Below are 24,650 nucleotides of genomic sequence, written 5' to 3'. Positions count from 1 at the left end.
ACCTCGGTCCTTCCCGTCTGCCTCCACTGGGTGGCGCTGCTGCTCCGCTGGGGGCGGGGCGGGGCAGGGAGGAAGGGAGGGGGAGGGGCAGAGAGGAGGGAGGAAGGGAGAGCGAAATGGGGGCGAGAGCGGGGAGGAAGGGGGCGGGAAGGGTTGTGCCCCGCCCACAGGCCGGAGCGGGAGGGGGGCCAAGGCGGGGGCCGCCCCGAGCCTTCCCTTCTGTCTCCCCGCGAGCCTCGGGAGCCTGAGCGGCCGCGGCCGCCTCCGCCTGGGCTGCTGCAGGTAAGGGAGCCTCCGGCCCCGGGAGAAGGGATGGGGGGTGCGCATGGCCGCCCCGCCGGGGGGCAGAGCTGCGGCGGAGCTGGGTGTGACCCTGCGCGCATCGTGGGGGCGCGGGGGGGGGGCAGCACCCTGATGGGGGAAGGTGGGGGGCAGCACCCTGATGGGGGGACGTGGGGGGCAGCACCCTGATGGGGGAAGGTGGGGGGCAGCACCCTGATCAGGGGGGAACGTGGGGGGCAGCACCCTGATGGGGGAAAGTAGGGGGCAGCACCCTGATGGTGGGGACGTGGGGGGCAGCACCCTGATGGGGGAAAGTGGGGGGCAGCACCCTGATGGGGGGACAGCACCCTGATGGGGGGGACGTGGGGGGCAGCACCCTGATGGGGAAAGGTGGGGGGCAGCACCCTGATGGGGGGACAGCACCCTGATGGGGGGAACGTGGGGGGCAGCACCCTGATGGGGGAAAGTGGGGGGCAGCACCCTGATCAGGGGGGAACGTGGGGGGCAGCACCCTGATCAGGGGGGAACGTGGGGGACAGCACCCTGATCGGGGGGGAACGTGGGGGACAGCACCCTGATCAGGGGGGGAATGTGGGGGCAGCACCCTGATCAGGGGGGGAACGTGGGGGGCAGCACCCTGATCAGGGGGGGAATGTGGGGGCAGCACCCTGATCAGGGGGGCAACGTGGGGGGCAGCACCCTGGTCAGGGCCCCACAAGCGAGGGGGGGGGTGTGTGGGGGTGTGTGGGCGGCCTGACAGCTGTCGGCAGAGCTGGGGCAGGGCCAGCCTGATCTGGTACTCAGACTTCACCCCAGGCCCTTATGGGCATCCAGGCAAGGTCCAGGTGCCCCTGGCTTACCATCATTGGGCCATTGGGCCCTGAGGCTTTCTCCAGCAGGGCCAGGCTACCTGGAGGGGCTTCTTCTGCCCAGGGGGAGCCTGGACCTGGACCCCCAGGCCCAGAAGTTTGGGTAAATGGCAAACACTGGTGAAAACCTACCCAGCACCATGCTCTTGTTCTCTTGAGGCTGCCTGCAGCCTGAGTTCTTGTGTGTGCTTGTTAGAGTTACTCTCTCTGCCCCTCAGCGCTGGGCTCCTCATTCATCTGCGGGGAGAAGGGAAGCTGGGACCCTGAACTTGTCAGAGAGAGCATTCCGATAATAGCAAACTGGCTGTGGCTGAGCCAAACACCAGCTACTGAGCTCAGGGACTCATGTGATGTGATGACAGGTGGTTCAGTGGTTAGGGCCTCCAATGGGCCAAGGAGAAGCATCGGAGTTCTTAATCCCTGAGCCACCTCAGAGGAGGTCCATAAAGCACCTACTGTGTGGGTCAGGGTTGGACTCTAGTCCCTGCCCTCACAGAGGCGGTTTAGTGAGAATGCATGGCTTTAGCCGTGAGGAAACAACATGAGACCATGGAAAGGCCTTTTGAGGGTACAATGCTGATACTGGCCTCAAGGGCCTTTGTGGACTCAGCTGTCCTAGGTTGTAAGACCTTGAACAGAGGCTGCTGCACAGCTTGCAGGATGTCCAAGGCGTCGGAAATGCTGCTGTTAACAGCAGAACCATTGACATTAGCCATTAATGGTTCTGGCCTTCACTCACTGGGGGACCTTGAGTTTCCTTATCTGGAAAATGAGAGAATTGTACTAGGTGACCTCCAAGGACCTTTCTAGCTCTGACAGGTTAGAATCCTCTGTGCCTCAGTTTCTCTAGCTGCAATGAAGGTATGCCTTCCTTCTCATTAGCTTGGCCTAGCCCCACAGGGGCTGGTGCCGTGTCTACTCACCTTTAAACCCTGATCCTGCCTGTGTGCCTCAGTTTCCCCATCTAACAGCTAGGGTACCACTGGAGTACATAGTGGTAGGTGATCATTGTAATCCCCCCATTTCTTCCCAGAGGCCAGGCAGTTTGCAGATTCTCAGTATTCAGAGAAGCTGATTCACTGACCCAGTGGGCAGGAATGAAAGTCTGGCCAGGGTTCTTGCCTTCACCGACTGGGTCTGCCCACCATGTGGGCCTCCGCTCTCTGAAGGGCTGGCCAGCCTTGGTCTGCTTGGCCCCAGAAGTCAGGAGCCAGAGCGTCAAAGGAAGGCACAAAGATGCCTTGGGATGGCCCAATGGGGTCAGAGCTGCCTGAGAAGGTGTGGAGTCTTCATCACCAGCTGTCTTCACCTGCACTTCTGGTCCATGCCCTTCAGGCATTCTCCAACAAAGGGCCCTGTTCTCTCAGCCTTCTTAGGCTGCTGGGATGAGGCCTGGGCCTAGCTCTGGCTCTCCCTTCATCCCACCCCCTGCTCCTCAGGGATTTCAAGATTCTTTCCTCCTGGAAGCAGACTCACTGAGGGAGTGACTCATTGGCCAGAATCCCCAGCAGGCCTGGGGCTGGGGCATTGGGCAGCCAGCCCAGGGATGCCAACACTGTGTGCAAATGTCCGAATGTGTGGTGGTGTTGCCTCTATCCCCTCTAAGGGCAGGGGAAGACCAGCCAAGTCCTCCAGGGACAAGATAATGTCCCTGTGTGGAAATGAGGAACGGGAAGGGAGAACAGGCTGCTCCCCAGGAAAGTCAGAGAGCCTGGGTAGGCAGCCAAAGGCAGGGTGAGACCTGGGCTCTGGCCTTCACTAGAAAGTTTTCTGCCCTGTGGGCTGTGTGTGTGTGTGTGTGTGTGTGTGTGTGAGAGAGAGAGAGAGAGAGAGAGAGAGAGAGAGAGTGGGGGTGATGGTTTGAGACAGGCAGTACTTTGGCCTTTGGGACTGGAGGTCTCTTTGAGGGGAGGCTTGGCTGTAGACCTGAGAAAACATGAATCCTCAGGGAGCCGGGAGAAATGACTCAGAAACTTACACATGGAAATTCTGAATTTTTTGCCTTCACTAATACATTAGCGAGGACAAAGGTGTCCAAATACTGAGTCTGCTGGCCACCCCTAATGTCTTTGGGACATGAGCCAGAGATCCCACCAGTGCTATCCTCTTGATGATGGGGTGAGGGACTGGGGCGGGGGGGTGTGAGGCCCAATCCCACACTTATTTGCAATTTGACTTTGGATATGTCCCATCCTATCTTTGGGCCTACGTTTTCCCATCTGTAAAATGGGGGAGAGGTCTCTTCCAGCTATGTTGTTCTAAGAGGCAACTTGGTGGGCTGCTGTAGTGGGGTCCAACAGAGAAAGCCTCCTCTGAAGAGTGCAAAGACAGAGGCACACACAGCCAGAGGACAGTGGATTGCTGCCTGGCTCCCAGGGTTCCTGGTCTGGCTGCTGTTGGCTCTGATATACAGCCCGTATTGGTGGCCCTGACACCAGTCCCTCCACACTGCACTAATTTTATTCTGGCCTCTTTTTCCCGCCCCTGCAGCAAAGCTTGCCTGCCCTGGAAAGAAGCTTAAAGTGGTAGGTGAGGGCAATTTCAGAGGAGAGCTAAGCTCTGGTTTTCTTGCGCCTTGCCTCATTGGCTGGAGACAGCTGCCCCAGTTAATGTGGGTGGTCATGCTCAGAACTCTCTGAGAGAGCCCTAGAGCAGAAGTCTGGCTGTCAGGCCGTTACTCCATGCCTCAGTGATCTCACCTGCTAAGTGGGCATAGTCAGGTTGGCAGAGCAGCCTTCAGACCCTTCCTTGATGGGCCTTGAGGGTCCCCTGGGGAGTGCAGGCATCCCAACGAGGGAGTGGCCAATAGCTCTTGGGGGTGGGGGAGGCGGATGGAGCAGCTTCAGCCTAGCGGTAGAGCTGTGGGCCAGGACGGAAGGCCAGTCACTGGGGCTTGTTGGTAAGTGAGGGCTAGGGCAGGAAGTGGGGGTGGGGGCAGCTTGGTGTGGGAGCTTGGCTGAGAAGGGGAGGAGAGGTGGGAGGTCTGGGGGAGTTTGCGGAAAGGGTAGAGGGGCTCTCTCTGAACCAGCCCATGCAAGATCCTGTGCTAGGGAGGAGAACACAGGCCCTGCCTTAGCTGAGCTTGGGTTGGGGCAGGCCAGTGGCAACAGAGAGAGAGAGAGAGAGAGAGAGCACGCTTTCAAGCAGGAAGCCTGTCCTGAGGGCCGAGGTCTGGGGCCCATGGTGGGGGGAGGTATGAGGGAAAGCCGTCAGGGAGAAGGTGCCACTGGGCCTAGGCCTTGAAGGTCCTGCCATGTGTAGAGAAAAGTGGGAGCAAATTTCAGAGTCTGGGAGAGTCGTAGGGAATACGGCTGGATTTTGAGTTGGTCTTCATTCTCAGAGGTCCAAGGAGGTCATACCTAGGGCCCTTGCCTCCCAATCCAGAGCTCTGCCAGCCAGACAATGGTGGGAGGGGAGCAGGTTATTGGGGGACCTGCCTGCCCTTAGTGCCAGTAGATGGGGGCTGCTCAGGTTCCAGGGATAGAACTGTGCCTTCCCCTATCACTGCTAGTTTTTATATAGCAAACGTAAACAAAGCGTGTTCTTATCCTTACAACAAACTTGAGAGAGGCACATTTTACAGACAAGGAAACTGAGGCAAAGGAGGGGAAGTGACTTGCTAGTAAGTGTCTGAGGCTGAATTTGAACTTGTGTCTTAATGACTCCAGCCCAGGACTCTGGTGCCTCCAGCTGGTTCAGGTGAAGCTACATCTGTTAAGATGTTCAGATGTCTCTATCCAGTCAATGGCCTTTCCCAAGACAACCTCATTCTAAGAGCGAGCCTGGAGGTGGCAGCTCTCTTTCGAAAAGAATGTGTTTGATTGATATGTCTTTAGAAATTGTCCTGCCAGGACAGCTGGGTAGTGCAGTGGCTAGCAAACTGACCCCCAAGTCAGGAGGACCTGAGTTCATATCCAGCCTCAGACACTTAATACTTACTAGCTGCATGCGTCATTTAACCCAGATTGCCAAGGGAGGGAGGGAGGGAGAGAGGGAGAGCGCTGCCATCTCCCTCCATCCCCAGGAAAGCCTGCCATGTACAGTTAAGAAAAATATATCCATACTCTTTCTGTGTCTAATAGCGTATTCCTCTTTCTTCACCTCTGGTCCACTACCCCTCTAACAAGGGAAGAGCTTGAGTTAAGACTGGTCATTGTGGGCACATTATACGTGTCTTCCCATAGTTCTCCAAATTCCTTGTGTTGGTCACTTTCTGTGACACGCTGATGTTCTATGACATTCCCATATTCTAGTTTCTTGAGTCATTCCCCAGTTGAGGGGCCTGCCTATTTGTTTCCAGGCCTTCACTGCTCCCCAAAAGGCTGCTGGAATACTTTTGTCTGTGTGAGGCTGGTATCTTTGACCTTGGGGTATAACCAGTGTTGGGATCACTGGGTCAGAAACATCATTTTTCTTAAATGATTCCAAGCTGTTATCCAGAATGAGCACAGCATTTTACAGCTCCACCAACCATGTGTGTGTCTGTCGTCCCACAGCCTGTCCACACTGACACTCTAGAGCATCTTTGCTATGTGTGTGTGGGAGACAAAACCTCCGAATTGTTTTCATTTGCATCTCTCTCATTAATAGTGACTTGGAGCATTTTCCCAATTTGCAGTGGATCGTTTGCATCTCTTAAAACTACTCTCATGTTTTGTGCCCTTCTCCTTTGGAGAGTGGCTCTCAGTCTTATCTAGGTGTCAGGCTTTTACTGCAGAGATCTATGCAAAGGTTTCTTTTCCCATTGGTGGCTTTCTTCTTCTCTTTGCTGCATTGATTTGGTTTGTCCCACTACTTTTACACCTCTCTCTGACTCTTGTCCAGCTAAAGATTCTCTTCCTTTAGCTCAGCTTTTCTGCCTGCTGGGCTTTGGAAATCTCCCTCTTCTGTGGATGAACCTGCCTTTACAGAAGAGGGGGAAGAGCAGTGAGGTGGGAGGCAGGGGTCCATGGACTGCCAATGGTTCTGCCCATGACTTGCTGAGGAGCCCTGAGGAAGGTCCTGAATGCTGCTGAGCCTCCATTGATGACACGTCTATAGAATGGGAGGGGTTGTTGTTCTTGTGCTGGAAGGATCTTTGAGGTCTTGGTGTCCAACTGCTTCATTTTACAGATAAGAAAACTGAGGCCCAGGAACATTAATTGACTTGCCCAGGTCTTAGAGCTAGTAAGAATCCAACACAAGATTCAAACCCAGGTGTTTCTGACTCCACATTCAGTGTGCCCAGCCCTTCAGTCACGTGGAAATTCTTTTTATAGTGTTTATGGTAAAACACCCAGATTCTCTGGACGCTGACCCTCAGTGGCGACGGGTCCAGTCAGATGCCATCTGAGGGTTCCCCCTAGGAGCCTGGGCTAGTGATGGCCCTGCAGAGATGGGACCTGCAGGACGGCTCTGAGTAGGGGGCAAAGGGAGGGCGGACCTGCTCCTGCTCCTCCCCTTCTTTCTCCTCTCCTCTTTCTCCTAATCATTTCCCTCCTTTTCTTAGATCTCCTCCTCCTCTCCTTTGCATCCTGCCCCTCTTGGATTCTGGCCCAACATGGAGACAATGGGGTCCAACTAGGCTGGCATGGGAGCCTACTCTCTGTGGTGGGAAAGGAAGATATATTTGGACAACAGGGAATCTTGGGTCAGGTCCAACTGGGCTTCTGCTGACCGTGCCCTCAGGGCCCAGGAACACTGGGTTTGGGATGGACAGCTCCCTGGAGCAGACCCCCCACAGCTGTTTGTCTGAAGCCTCCCACCCACTGCCTGCTTTGTGCTGAACCTGGCTGACCCTGCCTGGGTCACTGACTCAGCAGCCAAACTTGTTTGTAACCCAGAATATCCTTATTCAATGAGGGGGTCACGTATTTGCGTGAAAGCCTCTGGGGATGGTTGCCTCACTGCCTGTGAAGGCAGCCTGTTTTGACAGGAGGCTTTTCCCCGCATCAAACCTGATGAACTTTCCCCCCACTATGTCCAGTTCTGCCTTCTGGAGCCAAGCACCTTCCCCATAGTTGCCCTTCCAGTGCAGAAGACAGATCTACTGACCCCCGTGTCTTCTCTTCTGTCCATGTGGCCTGTTTTTCTAGTGCTTCCTGGGTCACCTTCCTCAGGTGAGCCCAGCCTCCAGAAAGAGTCCTGTTAAGATGGTTATGGGTATGATGGGGGTTGAGAATGGTCCCCTCCCATTTCCACCCAACACCTGCACATGCCCCCCCACCTCCACTATCTTGGCACTCAGGGAGCCCCCATCACCACCCCCCACCTGATCCCTCTCTCTATCCCTCCCAGGGCTCCTGCTTTTTCCTCTAGCTGCACTGAGAGAGGCTGTTAGCAATACTCACACATCTGGCATGTCTTTCTCAGCCATACTTACCTCAGAACCTCAGCAGGGCCCTGGATTAGAGGCAGGGGTGGGGGTCTGCACCTGAAGGGTCTCTCTGTCTCCAGGTCCAGTGCTCTCACTACTGGATGAGGAGTACCCACTTCTTAGGCCAGCCCAGATCCAGCTGGAGCCTGGAGCATGAAGAGGAACCAATCAGGACAGTCTGGATCAGCCAGGCTGATGAAAAGCCAGTCAATGAGTCTTCATACCCTTAGAACTTAGCCGTGCTCGGCACATAGTAAATTTTTAACGTTTGTTGCCTGACTGCCTGACCTTTCTGGTCACTCTCTCCACTCTGGGTTTTGGGGTACCTGGTTCTCCTGTTTGTCCAGGCCTCTCCTGATAACTGGATGTCCCCAAAAGGCTCTGACTTTGGCCCTCATCTCTTTTTGTACTCTTTGTCTTGGTGACCTCAGCAGCTCCCATGAATCCAACTGTCATCTCTGTGCAGACCACCCTCCAATCTCTGTCTCCTGTGGCATCGCAGATGTCTCAGCCTGGGCATCCAGCAGACATCCTCCTGCCTGGGACTTTTGCCTACCTGTGCCCTTCAAGGCTCGTCTTAAAGGCTCCCTCCTAAAGGAGGCCTTTATTGAGTCTCCCCTCCCCAGCCACAGTCCTGTACAGCACTTGGTGGTTTCCCATTTTGTGTCTTCCTGTATCTACTTCTCTGTGGACTCCCAGAGGGCAGGGGTCAGGTTGCAGAAGGCCCATTTCTTGGAAGCCAAGTTGGGGGGACAGCTATAATCCCAGCTGCACATTCACTTTGATAATTGGACCACTAGCACTTCAGTTGATCTAGAGACAGTTAGGAAGCATCTACTACATACCTGGTGCTGCACCAAGCATCATAGGAGGTGCTTTAAAGGTATTTGTTGGTTGACCAATGGACCAATCCCCAGGATAACCCTCTCTTATCTGGGGCTGCTTTAGGTCAGATGCAGTCCCAAAATCTTGGAAGCCTTACTATATGAGATCCCTATGGAGGTGGAGAGGGGAGCTGGCCATGACAGGCCTTACCATGGGCAGGCTCCAGTGGAGCCTCTGATCCCAGACCTGGGCTCCTAGGTGGAATGTGACCCCCTGCTGTGATGATAGGACTGAGGCATGGAGAGGCTAGGAGGGGTTATTCTTGCTTGGATTCTGGGCTTCCAGGAACTAGGTCATTCTAGGAGGGGTCACCAGGAAAGTCAGCCAGAGAGGGCGCCCGATGAACTCCAACACGGGAAGCTCCGGAGTATAGGGCGAGCCAGACTGGACAGGTTTCTGGGGTGACCTGGGGACAGGAGGCTTCCTGGGCTCTTCTCCCAGCTCTCTGGTAAGTCCCTTTGCTCTCTTGGTGCCTCCCCAGGCCTTACATCATCTGTAAGATGAGGCCTTCCAAAGTCACACTGGCTGTGGTCCTGTGACTTATTGGAAGAGCAGTGTCTTCCATGTTCCCCAAGGGGGCACCCAAGGAGGGCTGCCTGAGGGCCTGTTGTCTGGGGTGCTGGAGCCCAGCAGGTCCTGCTGCTCATGGCCTCTGCATGGTGTGGCCAGGGATGACCCTTCCTTCTAGTCACCTCCCTGGCAGAGCTTGAGCCTGAACTGTCCTCGCTGAGCAGTTCATGTGAAAGGAGATGTTGTAGGCAGAAGCGATCCCTGGAGAGGCTGCCACAGACAAACAGCCCTTTGATTTCTCTGGAAGGAGCCGGGACAGTGTCATCAGGCAGTGCCTGGCTGTCTTGACCCTCTCACCCCGGAGGGGACAGGCTTGGGGGTAACGTGTCTGGGAAGGAGAGAAGAGGGCCCCCACCAGGTGGGGCAGCTATAGACCACACTAGACCGAATTGTTCTGATGTGGAAGGTGTTTCAAGGTCATGGTGGTGGGCATCTCCCGACCCTTACATCTGGGGTTGTATAGCTGGGATTATAGCTGTCCCCCCAACTTGGCTTCCAAGAAATGGGCCTTCTGTGACCTGCCCCCTGCCCCAGGTGGGGATGGGGGAATGTGGAGTGGCTATGACACAGGCTGGTGGGTGGTTCCTGAGGTCCAGCCTCAATATCAGTGAGCTTTCTTTTCCAGAATCTGAAGAAACCCCCCTACCTCCCCAGTGTGGCTTTCTTTTGCATGCCACAAACTGCTAGGGTTGGGGAGAGAGAAGGCCATGGGCTCAGAATAGGGGCCACAGAGAGAGCTCAGGCTCAGCAGCCTCAGAGAACCAGGCTCTTCCATCCTGGGTGTTGATCCAGAATGAGCATCCCCCATATACCTCCTGCCCAGGGTCAAGAGCTGGCTACAGCTGGACCGAGATGCCCAGCCATATTCTAGCCAAGGCAGGGAGCAGCACAAGCCCTCAGGGCCCTCCCTAAACAGGAGGCCTCACCCCTTTCCCAGCCAGAGCCTTTAATTGTGGAGAGTGAGTACTGACTTGGACGTGGTCACTGTATTTGGCAGGAATCGAGGCTGCCAGGTCCTAGGGAGGAAAAGCTGGGGTTGGTGTGAGGCCAGTGAGCTGGTGCAGTAGGTGCTGACCACACTGTGAGAACAGTGTTTGGGGTGGGAGTGGGGGGCTCCAGAGAAGATGCTAATCCTAAAGTTCAGCCTTTCTAGAGCCCGTGGGAAAGTGGGAGGGAAGGCCTCTCACCCTCGCAGCAGGCCTAGTCACCCAGAACAGGCTGCCTCAGGAGGCCTTGTCACTGCAGGACCACTCACGAGGGATTCTTATTCAGGTACCCACCCATACTCCCATGGCCCTTTCCTGAGCACCTACTACACACTCTGAACCAAAGGCAATGTGAGACACACACACTGTGCATTTAGGGTTAGCGTGTGACAAACAGCATACTGTAGTCTGACATCTGGGCCTGGGAGGCTCGCCCACATGCCCACACATACCCCTAGCCCTGGCATGTGGCCACACCCATATAAATGTGCTCACAGGAGCCAGCATCTGTAAGCTAGCTAGGAGCTCCTGCTCAGTGCTCAGGCGGAAACGTCAGTCTGGCCCACCCACCCTGCAGGGACAGGATGTCCTGGGTAGGCTTTCTTTCAGAGGTTAGTCTCCCCTAAAGCCTTCACACTGTGGGCTGCCTGCCTGGGTTAGGAGAGCATGCTTACAGTCAGAGGATCTGGATGCACAGGCCGCCTCTCATGGTTAGAGGCAGCATGGTAAAGTGGAGTGGATAGAGCCCTGCACTTGGAGTCAGGAAGACCCAGGTTCTAACCCTGCTCTCTGACCCTGGACAAGTCATTTCTCCTCCCTGCTTCTGTTTCCTCACACATAACATGGGCTGACTGTGGTCCCTTCTAGCTGGTCTTTTCTCTTGAGGAGCAGCACAGTTGCCAGACCTGGCCTTCAGAAGAGGCCTTCCTGCCTTGGCTTATGGGCAGCTTCATCACCACTGCAGTCAGATTCTTATTCTCTGTTGTCCAGTGTGTGTGCCTGGCCAGTGTCTTCAGAACCATGGGCTTTTATAAATACCTCCTGTTCTTTATGGAGGAGATCAGCCAATCCTAACCTCCAAGGTTGGTGGTCCCTGTTCAGCTAGGGAAGCTCATGCCTGACCCTAAAGAAATATACTTGTCTCTTCCTTCCATCCTCACCTCCAATTTCCCTGCAACTCTGGGCTCTCTGGGGCCTGGGGAAGAGGTAGGCTGAGTTGTGGGGCTTTCCTCTTTCCGATGCTTCTTCTCTGTTCCCAGAGTAGGTCACCCAAAAATGGTTTGTTTTTGTTCCCTCTGACCCACCTCTCCTAAACCCTCATAAAAGCCTCCCTTATGATGAATACATCCAGTCAAACCAATGGATATGTTGGTCATGTCTGACGTCTGCCTCATTGCAACTTGCATTGTCCACCACCTCTGGGAATGGTGTTTTCTTCTGTGATATAAATTGTCTCCTCAGTTCTGCTCTCTTCCCTCTGCACCAGGACAAGCATGTGTTTCTTAGGCTCTCTGAGTCTGCCACATTTGTCACTTCTTGCAGTGGAGGAGTCATTCCTTACTCTTCTGGACCAGTTTGTTCCTACATTCCCCACCTGACTTCTGGTCCTTCGCTGTACCCTGCTGCCAATCAATATGAGTGACTATATCAGACCCATTTCCCTGTCTTATGGGCTTCTCTGGGTCCAAGAATTCACATCTGGATAGTAGTCCCTCCCCCTTTTTAAAGTATACTTCCCCACTGTTTCCCAAGGGGCTGACCCAACTGACACCAGCAGTACCCTAGTGCTACTGCCTGCCTGCTCTCCTCTGGGGCCTCTCTCATAGTTGGTGGTGTTCTTGTCTTCCATCTTTGCCCATCAGACCAGTGAGGTAGAGCCTTCAGAGCCTGTTTGGTACTAACACTGCTTGCCTCGCTTGGAGACTGATAACTCTTTCAGATAATCAGCCAACAAGCATTTATTAAGCATTTGCTATGTGCCAGGCCCAAGGTACCAGAGAACAAAGACAAAGGAGACAATTCCTGTCTGCAAGGATCTTATGTTCTACTGAGGAAAATAACACATGCACAGAAATATCAAATAAAGCAAATCAGGAAGAGTCTCCTGAAGGAGGTGGTGTGAGCAGGTAGGGGGATTAGGTGACATGAGAAGTAGAGATGAGAAGAGAGGCATGGGGCAGAGTCAAAGGTGTGGATGTGGGGAATAGGATGTCATGTTGCACAACAGCAAGAAGAGCAGTGTGGTTGGATCATATGATGAGTGAGTGAAAAGGTGTCATGGGCAACAAGATTAGTGACAGATGGTTATTGAGGTTCTTATGTGGGGGGAGAGGAGGGGTGACATGGTGAGACCTGTGCTTTAGGAAAATCACTTTAGAGATTTAGTGAGGCTGAATGGACGATGGACAAGGTGGGGAGAGACTGAGGCAGGCAGACCCCTCCCCCCAGCAGCATATTACAATAACCCAGGCATTAGGGATAAGGGCCTGCACCAAAGTAGGGGCAGCAGTGTCAGAAGATAGAAGAGGGCTTATTGGAAAGATCCTACAGAAGTGAAACCTACAAGAGATGCTGCAGAGGTGAAATTGATGAGAGGTGTTGCAGAAGTGAAATTGATGAGATGTGAAATCAAGGAGAAATGCTGCAGAGGTGAAATTGACAGACCTTGGCAACAGCTTAGATATGGGATGGAGAGTTGAGAAAGAGGGAGGATTCCAGGATGATGCCTAGGATATGAACCTGGGGGCCTGGGAAGATGATGTTGCCCTCTATACTGTAATAAGGAAGGTAGGAGGAAGGGAAGGTTTAGAGCAAAAAATGAATTCCATTTTGGACATGCTGAGTTTACAGGACATGCAGTTCAAGATGTCTAAAAGGCAGTTGGAGATGAGAAATTAGAAGTCAGCAAAGGTTAGGGAAATTCAGGAGTGGGGAGGATTTGAGGAGAGAGATCATGAGTTTTATTTTAGGGCACACTGGCCCTGAAGTCCCAAGTAGCATTTACAGTAGTGCATAATCTTGGTATCTTCTAGGACACACTCACTCCAGGTGTGTCTAGGGAGTGTTTGCTGTTGTTTTGACCTCAAAGTTGTGTCTGACTCTTGTTGACCCCATTTGGGATTTTCTTGACAAAGATACTGAAGTGGTTTGCCTTTTCCTTCTCCAGCTCATTTTACAGATGAGGAAACAAGGTGAAGTGACTTGCTTAGGGTCACACAGCTAGGAAGTGTCTATCACCAGATTTGAATTTAGGAAGATGAGTCTTTCTGGCTTCAGGCCTTGGCATCCTATCCACTGTGCCACCTAGCACATATATAGCACATTAGGGTATAAGCCCAAGAATGGAGTCTCTGGGTCAAAGGGTAGACATTTTAGTCACTTTATTTACATAATTCCAAATTGCTTTCCAAAATAGTTGTATTTGATTCATAACTCCACCAACAATGTATTAGAGCATCTATCCTTCCATAATTCCTCTGATATTGATTGTTTCTATTTTTTTCTCATTTTTGCCAATTTTCTGGGTGTGAGGTAAAACCTCAGGGTTGCTTCTTATTCTTAGTGATTTGGAGCATTTTTTTCATATGGTTGTGAATACTCTGCAGGAATTCTTTTGAGAATTGTTTGCTCCTATACTTTAACCACTTACCTATTGAGGAACAACTCTGAGTCATATATGTGTCTATGTGTATTATAAATTGTTATATATCTTGAATGCCAGAATCTTATGAGAGAAATTTGAGACACAGATTGTTTTCCCATTTGTCCACTTCCTTTTTATCCTAGGTGCATTAATGTTATATCTATGCAGAAGCTTTTTAGTTACAAGTAATCAAAATTATTTTATTTTTTGTAATTACCTCTATCTCTTCTTTCATTAAGACTACTTCTCTTACCCATAGCAGTGAGAGATACATGATTTGTTTCTCTTTTTATTTTTGAACAGTGTGACCTTTAATGTTAAGGTTCTGTATTCATTTAGAATGCATTGTGGAGTGTGGTGTAAGGTGTTGGTCTGAGCTTCATTTCTGCCAGATGACTTTCTTCTTTTGCACTGCTTAATCCAGTGCTTTGTACACCATAAACACTTAATAAATGCCTTATTCACCCTTTCATTCATTTAGGCAGAGGGCATGAAATGGGGTAGTGGCCAGAACCAGAGTAGAAATTAACTCAGGCCGTCCAAAGGAGATGCAGTTTCCTCGAGGCAGACATTCTCTCTGGTGCAAAATTAAACCTATCCTGAGTGCCTCTTGTCCCCAGCCTCTTTTTGGGCTCCCCACAGGACATGAACCGACACCTCTGAGAATCTCTGGTTTCCTTCAAAGCCACTTCTGGGTGGTCTCCCAGTGCTCCCAGTGCTCATGCCCCGCCCCCAACCATGGTCCTTTTTATTTTGTGTAGATTTCTATGTGTACATGTTCCCATAGAAGGGAATCCCTCTGAGGGCAGAAATTGGTTCCTCCAGGGCCTGACCAAAAGTAGGCGCCTAATCAATCCTCATTTGACTGACTTGTCTGTCCTTAACACAATCTACCCATTATGTGCTAAGCCAGGGATACCCATGGCCATCAGCTCCTCCCCTCTGCTTTCCTAGGGGTGGCCATCAATTTACCTCTGTGTCGCTGGTTTCAGTGTCATTTCCCTGGGTCCCATCCATTTTTCAGAGTCAGCAGAGCCCATGGTCAAGCAGATTTTTCTCATGATTTTCCCTTCTAACTTGACATACCCCAGTCCCTCCTACGTCCTCTCTGGTCCAGTGGCACTGGCCTCCTTGCCCTTCTTAAGCAAGACACTCCATCTCCCAACTCCAAGCATTTGTACTGGCTATCCTTTATGCCTAGAATGCCTACTCTTTGCCGGCTGGCTTTCTTCAAGGTTGCCTTTCCTAAACCCCCTTCCTTCTGGGGCCTTCCCTCTGTCCTTGTCTGCACCTAGCTGTTTGCCTGTTGCCATTTCTCACTCCCACTATTCCAAAGGGAGCTCCTGGAGGACAGGAATTGTCTTTTGTCTTTCTTTGTATCTAAGTGTCTAGCACAGGCGGTACTTAATCAATGTGGACGAGTCAGCATAAGACCACACAAAAAGTGACTTTGGGGTGACTCCTCCATCCTTTTTCTCTAAGAAAGGAGAGGATCTGGTCTTGTGGTTCTCCAAAGCAGGTTGGGATTTGGCACTCAGCCACCCCAACCAGCTCATGTGTCAGAGGGTGCTAAGGTGAAAGGCCTGGCAGAGAGCCCCCTCCCAACTTCTCAGGTTCCCCCCACTCCAAGTTGTTGCTCTCCTCCAAGATGATGCCCACCCAGGGAAGCACTTGGCTGGCTGTTGAGGCCCTGAGTAGGCAGGAATGGGAGCCCCACCCTGCTGTCTGGCCCAGCAGTGTGGGGCACTGGGTCAGGGTTGGCTGGGTTAGAACTGCTGCAGCTGGGATATCCCAGGGCTCTCAGCCACTGGCCAGGGGAGGGTCCTCCCTAGAACCCTGGAAGTGATACTGGAAAGGCTGGAGGAAATAGCCATTTCACCAATGGGGAAGCTGAGGCTCAGAGAGGAGACATGTGCCCAAGGTACCCTTGGGAACTGGTGGCAGGATTCTTTCTAAGTGTCTGCCCCTGGTGGTTTGTTTCAGACAGGATGATGTCTGTCTGTCTGGATGTCCATCCAACCTGAGGACTAGGCAGCTTGGAGTCTTGGTGCTGGGGGGCACTGGGGCAGGGAACATAGGTCATCTTCCCAGATCAATTCCCTTCTCTCTGGCATTTTTCCTTCCAGTGAGTGGGACCAACAGAAGAACATCTGCATGTGGGCACTGAGTAGCAAGAAGAGAGGGCAGCGCTGTCACTGGTCCTCCCTCCCAGGGTGGAGGAGGGAAGAGCACAAGGCCTGGGCCTCACCTACACCTGACCCATGCACCATGCCCAGGACCCTGCCAGGGATGATGATGGTGAGAGTGGCCCCTTGGACCTGGTGCTCTGACTTGGACTCCCAGGCCCAAGGCAGGGCCATGGGCCCTCCTACCTGCTAGCGTGAGGGCACCATCTGGATGTGTTTAGACTGGCCAAGGCCTGCTCAGGTAAGAGGCCTGCTGGGGCCAGAACTCCCCCTCCCACCTTTACCTTTGAAGCCCCAGCAGGTAGGTTCTGTGTTGACCTGAGCCTGGCTTCCTCACCAGGCGCCTTCTGCAGATGAAGAAACTCCAGTTGTTCTGATCTGGGTCGGGTCATTGGACCCACATGGCTCCAGAGGAGGAGGTGAGGCTGGTGACTTTTTCCCTCACTTACCTCCAAGTCACTTGCATGTCACAGCATCTCCTCCCTGATGTCAGGGTCCTCCTTGAGAACAAAGCAGCAGCTCCAGCTCCCCCTCCCCTGGGAAATTGCTCCCTGTGTGTTGCAGGGCCGGGGCCCAGGTCCTTCACTTTGGCCACCTCACCTGTAGCTGTGCCCACACTGGGCACCTGGGAGTGCCTCATGCCCTGCTCCCTCTCTCCCTGGGGCAAAGCCAGCCCTGAGCCTGAGCTCCTGTAGAGATGCCCTGGGGGCAGCAGCCCAACCTGGCTTCGCCCTCCCATCTCCTACCGGGCACCACAGAAAGCCTGGGGCCTATTGGGGATTGCCAGCCAGGTTAACCAGCACAGAATGTGAGTGGGAGCTGGAGGCAGATGCCCTGGGTTCGGAACTGCTGCTGCTCACTCACCGGATGACTGATCACTGCCTTTCTCTCTGGGCCTCAGTTTACTCATTTGTAAGAGGGATTTGAACTTGATCCCCATTGGCATTCAGAGGCAGCGAGGAGGCACCACAGTGGTGAGAGTGCTAGGTGTAGAGTCAGGAAGACCTGAGTTCAAATCTAACCCCAGACACTTACTGGCTGGGTGACCCAGGGCAAGTCTTCATCTGTAAAATGGAGAAAATAGCAGCACCTTCCTCCTGGGGTTGTTGTGAGGATCAAAGGAGGTAATAATGTGCTTGCCTGGTACGCAGTAGGCGCTACATAAATGTCAGTTGTTGGCATCCTCATGATTTCTTTGTGGCCTCGAGCACCAATCCTGCCCGTTGCACCATTCCCCTCCTTGAGGCCTCCTCTCTTTTCTCTTCCCTCCTCCCCTCCCCTTCCCTCCTCCCTCCTCTCCCCTCCCCTTCCCCTCTCCCCTTCTTCCTCCTCTCCCTTCCCCTCTCTTCTCATCTCTTTTCTCTCTTCCCTACTTTGTCTTTCTGCTGCAGGGGTGCCTGTGAGCACAGAGCAGGGGAGGGGGCTTTTCTTGCCTCCCCTTTCTGGACATGAAGAAAGACATTGAGGCTTTGGTAGCAGAGGAGAGAGCTGAGATCATCACCAAGTACCAGAAGGTAAGGACCTGTCTTTGTGTTTAGGGTCCAAGTCCACAGGGGCCACCCTTAACCCCAACCCTCCTCCATGTTCACTCCCTGCCCTGGTCCTGGCTGGGCAGACTTCTGGTCTTCTAGTGCCTGGCTTCTGTCCTCCTGAGCAGAGGGGCATTTGTCTGGACCACATGCTTTTCTGCGCAGTGCTCTCAGCCTCAGGGATCTGGGGGCCAGTGGGCAGGCCTGAGGCTGGCCCTCCCTGAACTGGTCAGGGCAGCCCAGGGGAGGATGGGAGCGGGTGGAACTGGCTTCCCCCATCCTGGTGCTAGGACTTTCCTTCCTGATTCTGGGGAAAGGGCCCAGAAGGTCCAGGTTCCCCACCGCAGCCCCTGAGTTCCCCTCTCTTTGCAGGGAAGACAGCATGGAGCTCAGATCGACCCTTGGGAGGATGCAGACTTTGCCCTCTACAAAGTCACAGACCGATTTGGGTTTCTGCAGTGAGTGTTCTGGTGTTCTCCCTATGCCCCCCATGCACCCCATTGTCATGCAGGTTAAGCCCAGATGGTGCTTTAGGCTGCTGCCCTAGAAGGCTGAGTCCTGTGAACAGGCCATTCTGGGAGCTTTGCAAGTGCCCTCTAGGTATTCAGGCAAAGGGAGGAGGAAGGCTCAGAATGTCCAGGGCCTTCAATCCCTAGGAACTTGAGGTCAGACACTGAGAGCTGGGAAGGACCTTGGAGCCACCCTCCAAATGAAGAAGAAAGCAGTTGCCAGGGGCCCCAGAACTAAGGGGCATATGAGGTGGGATGACTCCAGGTCTTCCTGACTCTAGGCCCAACACCCTAATCCCTAGGCCTTAGGGCTGCTCCACTGACCCTGAGGCCATAGGCTCCACTAACCCTGAGGCCACAGGGCTGCTCCACTGACCCTGAGGCCACAGGGCTACTCCACTTTAGATCCCTCCTTCTTTGGAATGTGGTATATCTGACTTTTCTGTTCATGCCCCTCACTGCCTTTTTCCTCTGCCCCCCCAGTGAGAGTGAACTGCCAAGCCGCAGCGCCCTGGAGGAGAAGGTGAGAACCAACTGTGGGGGCCCACAGGGTCTGAGCTGGTGGAGAGGGATCAGAAGCCTCCCTCTGGGTGCCCTCCCAAGGCAGGAAGTGGGCTGGACATCAAGGGTGCTGGGGAGAGGGAGGGGCATAAAGAGCAGGGCTACCTTGTCTTCCAGTGAGGCAAGTCCGCTGCTCCCTTCCCTTCTCCCACCCCCACCATCTCTCTCTCCTCCTTTACCTCTGTCTCTCTTCCTTTCTTTCTCCCTCTCCCCTTCTCCCGCTTTCTCCCTTCTCCCTCTCTCCCTCTCCTTTCTCTCTGGTGTCTGTCCTCTCTCTTTCAGCCTCATTCCCTCCTTCATGATTCCATCTATCTGGCATGACCCTTGCAGTGGTAACTCCCCTGCACCAGGTGTGTACTTGGGAGTCACCTGAGGGTGGGCAGAACTGGTAGGGAAAACAGAACAAAGCCTGCCCAGAGGCGTGGCTCTCCTTCAGGGCTGCTGGGCCCCTCCTCACATGGGCAGCCACAGGACCCTGCACAGACAGGGCGCTTCTCCAGGAAATTTCAGTTCTGAGGGTGCTCTGCGTCCTCATTTTTCAGCAAAAACTCCAGGAGATCGAGCGGGTGGGCAAATGGCTGAAGATGCTGAAGAAGTGGGATAAATATTGTAATAGTGAGAAGGTAAGAGGAGGAAAAGCCCCTGAACCCAGAGCCCACGACAGCCAAGCTCCCTCCCTCCCGCCTGCCCTGGGCACACAGCCTGCTCAGGCTCCCTCCCTCCTGCCAGCCCTGGGCACAGCCTGCTCAGGCTCCCCCACATGCTTTGCCATCACTCCCTCTGTGTGTGGGGACCAGCACAAGGATTTTGGGGTGCCCCAGAGCCCCAGCACCAACTTTCTTCACATTTTCAAACAGTCAGAGGATGTCTCTGACTCCAGTCACCATCCTGGCTGCTCCTTTCCCTCCTGGGAAATGATGGACACCCTCTTCTATCATTCCCCCCCCCCCACCTCATTTTCAATCTCTCCCTGCCTACTGGCTGCTTCTCTCCTGCTTGACCATGTCTCTGCCATCCTGAAAAACCTTCACTGGCCCCATATACCCCCACTATCTTATATCTCCCTTACCTTTGGGTGGCTAAACTCCTTGAAAAGGCTGAGTCTACGCTGGTCTCCCTTTCCTCTCCTCTCTCGCTCTTCTTAAACCCTTGTAATCTGGCCACCAACCTTATCATTCTGCCAAAATTGCTTTCAAAATTTCTTATCCTAATTTCCAGATCCAATAGCCCTTTCCTAATCCTCATTCTTCTATGCCTGTCTTCAGCCTTGGACACTGGTGATCACTCTCTCCTCCCAGATCCTGGCTCCCCTCTTCCTCAGTGACTATCTCTGCCCAGTCTCCTTAGCTGGATCCTCCTCCAGGCTATGCCCTCTAGCTGTAGGTGTTCCTGAGGAGTCTGTCCTGCATCCTCTGCTCTTCTCCCACCATAATCCTTCACCCCATGATCTCATGTGCTTCCATGGATTTAATTACCATCCATGTCTATGCTGATGATTCTCAAATCTAACTTTCCTGCCCCAATCTCTCTGCTGAGCTCCAGTCTCATATCTCCCATTGCCTTTCAGACATGTTCAACTGCCAGCAGACATCTTAAATTCAATATTTATAACACAGAACTCATTATCTCTCCCCCTAAGCCTCCCCACTCCTGCCTTCCCTATCACTACCAAGGGCAGCACTCTTCTCCCAGTCTTTAGGCTCCCAAACTGGGAGTCACCTTGGACTCCTCACTACCTCTCATCCCCCAGATCCAATATGGTGCCAAGGCCTGTCATTTCACCTCTGCCACACCTCTGGTCAATTTCTCCTCTGGTCATTTCATTTCTGCTGTATCTGTGGTTGATTTCACCTCTGCCACACCTCTGGTCGATTTCTCCTCTGGTCATTTCACCTCTGCCACACCTGTGGTCGATTTCTCCTCTGGTCATTTCACCTCTGCCACACCTCTGGTCGATTTCTCCTCTGGTCATTTCATTTCTGCCTATCTGTGGTTGATTTCACCTCTGCCACATCTCTGGTCAGTTTCACCTCCACCACACCTCTGGTTTGATTTCACCTCTGCCACATCTCTCCAATGCATCCCCTTCTGTCCTTGGACACTGCCCCCTTCCATGGTGCAGATCCCCATTTCCTCATGCCTGCATTATTGCAGTAGCTGCTGGGGGGTTATACCTGCCTGAGGTCTCCCCCTATTCCAGTCCGTCCTCCACTCAGCCATCAAAGTGATTTTTCCTAAAGTGCAGGTCTGACCACATCAACACACACACACACACACACACACACACACACACACACACACACACACACACACACACCACCACCACCACCACCACCACCACCACCACCACCACCACCACCACCACCACCTTTGCAGTCCTCTTTCACCGTACTCCCCAACATTCTCTTTGATCCAGTGACAATGGCCTCCCAGCAGTTGCTCCAACGAGACCTTTCATCTCTGGCTGACCCCCTTTCTTAGAATACTCTCCATCTACTGACTACTGACTTTTCTAGCTTTTTTGGACTTGCAGCTAAAATTGCACCTTCCACCAGAATTTTTTCCTGATTGCACTTTTCTCTGTTATCTCCAGTGTATCCTTATAGCTTGTATGTACGCAGTTGTTCGTATATTGTCTTCCCCATTCGATTTTGAGCTGCTTGAGGGCAGGTACTATCTTTTGCCACTTTCCCTGTTCTCCAAGTTTAGCACTGGGACTGGCTTATAGTCAATACTCTTTGACTGACTTTGACCAGGAAGCCCTCAGGCACCAGGCTCTTGCTGCTTTATTGACTAACACCCTCCTACTCACTTTCACTGATTGATCTGCCCATAGGCTATTTCTGCTCTCCCAGCCTCCATCCCAGTGTGGGTGTGGGCATATCTGTCCCTGCCTCTCTCTATCCCTTATCTTTTTCTGTCCCACACACACTTTTTCATTCATTTCTCCTCTTCCTCTTTTTCTTCCTCCTTTCCTATTAATCAAATCATTTTTAGACTCCTACTGTGCTAAATGTTAGGGATACTGGGATAACAGTGAGATTATCCTTCCCCTCTCTTTGGTGGGGGAGGGGGAGAGCCTCTAGAAAGAAAGGGATGCATTCCTGGGGGAATCAGGGAAGACTTCCCAGAGGAGGTGGCCCCAGAGCAGAGCCTTGAAGGAAGGTTAAGATTATGAGAGCAATAAAATAGTCTGAGTGAATGCACAAAGATGGAAGAAGCCTGTTAGCTTCAGGGAGCAGTGAGTTGGTTAGTTTGTCTGCGATGAGGGTGAGGAGGAGGGCTATGACTGGGAGGCTGGACATGGAGACAGGGAGAGTCATCAGAAAACTGCTGGAACGACCGGGGTAAGAGATGGCTGGTGCCTGAGCCCAGGGAGGGAAGAGAAAGGGATGGATGGAGGGAAAGCCAGCGAGACTTGGCTGAGATTGACCGAGAGACTGAGGGAGAGGGAGGCAGTGAAGTTGGTGAGGAGCCCCATTGGGAAATGTCCTGGGGAAGAACCGTCTGGGTCATTGGCGATGCTGATTTAAGGTTGGATTAGTGGCGCCCCCTTTTTATTTTTCATTTTTTTCTGTGGATGCCTTTCATTCTGAATCTCTCCCTCTCCGACCCCCATGAGCTATCCCTTGTATCAGAGATTTTAACAGAAAATATAAAAGGCAGCGAGAGGAGCCAGCTGTGTAGAAGATACTTCATAGCCACCCTCCTCCACCCCCACTTCTGCAGTGAAGGGAGGGACATGAATTTTGCCTCCTCTCTTCCTGGGGCCAATGTCATAGCACCTGCTTTGCCCTGAGTCCTAGAGCCCTGCGCTGGGTGCTAGGGACAGAGAAAGAATGCTGAGAAAAGGTCTCACGCCCTGGGATGGGTATGGATATGTTTACGTATAGGTTGTGTATGTGGGTGTGCAGCTGAGTGTTGGGGTTTGGAGGTGTGAGTGGGTGTGGGTGGCAAACACTGGTCTGTGGTGGAGGAGAGAGTATACAGCAGGATGTTCCAGAGACCAGAGGCCACTTCTGACTGATCAGTGTGCAGACTGTGCAGCAGGGGGCTCCCAGGAGGAGGTGGACCCCGAGCTGGGCCTTGAAGGATAAGATCCAGGGGGAAGGAGAGGCAGAGTCCTGTGCCTGGATCCTGTACAGGCTGACGGTAGATCCCTCCTGCGGAGGGGTGGGGCTTCTGTCTTTCTGTGTGGGACTGCTTGGTCAGGGGGTGCCAGTGCCAAGGGCCAATGCCCTCCTTCAGCCTGCTTTCCTCTCAACCCTCAGATGGCTCGAAGAGTCTACAAAGGCATCCCTCTGCAGGTACGGGGCCAAGTCTGGTCCCTCCTCCTGGAAGTGGAGAAAGTGAAGACAGAAAATCCTGGCAAGTATGAGGTAGGAGGCTTTCCTAGTCCCGGGGCCGCTGCCAGCTTCTGGCCCATGACCTTTAGTGTCTCTGTCACCTGGCATGGCCTGCCCTAGGTGGAGATCAGTGTTGGGGCCACCCTCCCAGTTGGCCCGCAGACACTGTGAACAAGTCTGGACTCAGAGGACAGGCTCCAGTCTGCAGCCCCCAACCCAGGTGTCCTAGCTGGCCTGACCTCTTCCCTGGGCTTTCCCAGGCCTCCCTAGGGGTCCTCCCTACCCCTGGCCATCTTCTCAGTGCTCCTTCCCACCTGGGCAAGTCACCAAACTTGTGTCTGCCTCAATTTCCACACCTGTAAAATGGGGACAGTAATAACTCCTCCCTCCCAGGATTGTTATGAGGATTAAATGAGATATTTGCAAAGTGCTTAGCAGGGTGCCTGGCACGTGGTAGGTGCCCTTCCCTCCCTCCCACCACCCTGGAAGGTGGGGAGCATACATTTATCCCCTTTTCCTGATGAAGAAACAGTTATAGAGTCCAAGCAACCTGCCCAGGTCACACACATCGAATTAGTGTTGGGGCTCATACAGAGCCCCCCCACCTCAGAGGGCCCAGCCCCTCCTTTATCATGGATTAGCAGGACCCAGCCCAGGCCCCCTCAGGTCCCCAGTGTTGTACTCGTGCCACCCTCCAGGCGAGGGAGTCACCTTCAATCAGTCAACATTCAACAAGTCTTTGTCAAACACCTGGGACTGGGTGTCTGGGACTGGGAAGGGAGTGGGGGGGAGGAGGACCTTAGTCTAAGAATTGGGAAGAGAGACCCAGGGAATCACGTCAGAGAAGGGCTAAATGAAAGCTCAGGTTGGCTTCCTGGAGGCAGTGTCTGCAGCTGGGCTTGGAAGGATGGGCAGGGCAGGGTCAGCCCAGGAGAAGACTGGCCATGGATCCATCTCCAGACAGGTAGGAGGCACCTACTCTGAACAAAGATCTCAGCTTGGGATGGGGACAGACCAGGGCTGAGAGAGCAGCCAATAAGACTAAAGAGGAAGATGTAATGAGAAACAAATGACCAAAATCAGGTCAAAGGGGATCCATGACCTAGGCATAAAGGGAGATCTCCTAAGAAAATGAGAAGAACATGGAACATATTACCTCTCAGAATTAGGGCCAAGCAAACAAATTATGAATAAACAAGAGACAGCACTGTGGGATCCCAATATGTGGATCATTTAGATTACATTAAATTTAAAATAATAAATAAATAAAACCAGTGTAACCAAGATCAGAAGAAAAGCAGAAAATTGGGGGGAAATTTCATAGGCAGTTTCTCAGATAAAGACTTCATATCTCAAAAATACAGAGAACTTGGTCAAATCTGTAAGAATATGAGTCATTCCCAAATGATAAATGGTCAAAAGATCTGAACAAGTGGTTTTTTGATGAAATCAAAGCTATACATAATCACATGAAAAAATGTTCTAAATCATTATTAATTAGAGAAATGCAAATTAAGACCACCTTGAAATATCATCTCACATCTATCAGATTGGCTAAAACGATCGAAGGGGCAAACAGCAAGTGTTGGAGGCAATGTGGAGAACCTGGGACGCGAATACACTATCGGTGGAACTGCGAACTGATCCACTCATTTTGGAGAACAATCTGAAATTATGCCCACAAAGTTATTAAGCTGCCTCTGCCCTTTGACTCAGAAACGACACTCCTCAGTCTTTTTCCAAAGATGATTAGGGCGAAAGGAAAAGAACCTATATGTTTTAAACTACTTATAGCAGCTCTCTTTATGGTGGCAAAAAACTGGAAATTACAGGGATGCCCATCAATCGGGGAATGGCTGAGCAAGTTGTGGTGTATGACTGTGATGGAATACTACTGTGCTGTAAGAAATGATGCACTCAGTGGTCTTA

At 52.7% G+C, this 24,650-nt stretch overlaps 1 protein-coding gene across 4 annotated transcripts in view; it reads left to right on the top strand.

Moving 5' to 3' along the window:
* Positions 1 to 151: 151 nt before the first annotated feature.
* Positions 152 to 24,650, top strand: part of LOC140524776 (USP6 N-terminal-like protein) — a 29,379-nt gene continuing 4,880 nt past the window's right edge. For 2 of the 4 annotated variants that reach the window (XM_072639553.1, XM_072639551.1), the window contains exons 1-8: positions 152 to 282; positions 15,717 to 16,017; positions 16,117 to 16,195; positions 17,168 to 17,290; positions 17,678 to 17,763; positions 18,298 to 18,337; positions 18,918 to 18,998; positions 22,647 to 22,754. In XM_072639553.1, the coding sequence (XP_072495654.1) occupies positions 17,225 to 17,290; positions 17,678 to 17,763; positions 18,298 to 18,337; positions 18,918 to 18,998; positions 22,647 to 22,754 (381 nt within the window). In that variant the 5' untranslated portion in view covers positions 152 to 282; positions 15,717 to 16,017; positions 16,117 to 16,195; positions 17,168 to 17,224. Of the gene's footprint in view, positions 283 to 15,716; positions 16,018 to 16,116; positions 16,196 to 17,167; positions 17,291 to 17,677; positions 17,764 to 18,297; positions 18,338 to 18,917; positions 18,999 to 20,227; positions 22,528 to 22,646; positions 22,755 to 24,650 lie in introns of those variants that run through there. The other 2 variants (XM_072639552.1, XM_072639554.1) reach the window with 2 other exon arrangements.

Source organism: Notamacropus eugenii, chromosome 2 (genome assembly GCF_028372415.1).
Source record: "Notamacropus eugenii isolate mMacEug1 chromosome 2, mMacEug1.pri_v2, whole genome shotgun sequence".
NCBI classification, from domain to species: domain Eukaryota; kingdom Metazoa; phylum Chordata; class Mammalia; order Diprotodontia; family Macropodidae; genus Notamacropus; species Notamacropus eugenii.
The sequence above is the reverse complement of the archived record's forward strand: the minus strand, read 5'-3'. Positions and strand labels throughout refer to the sequence as shown.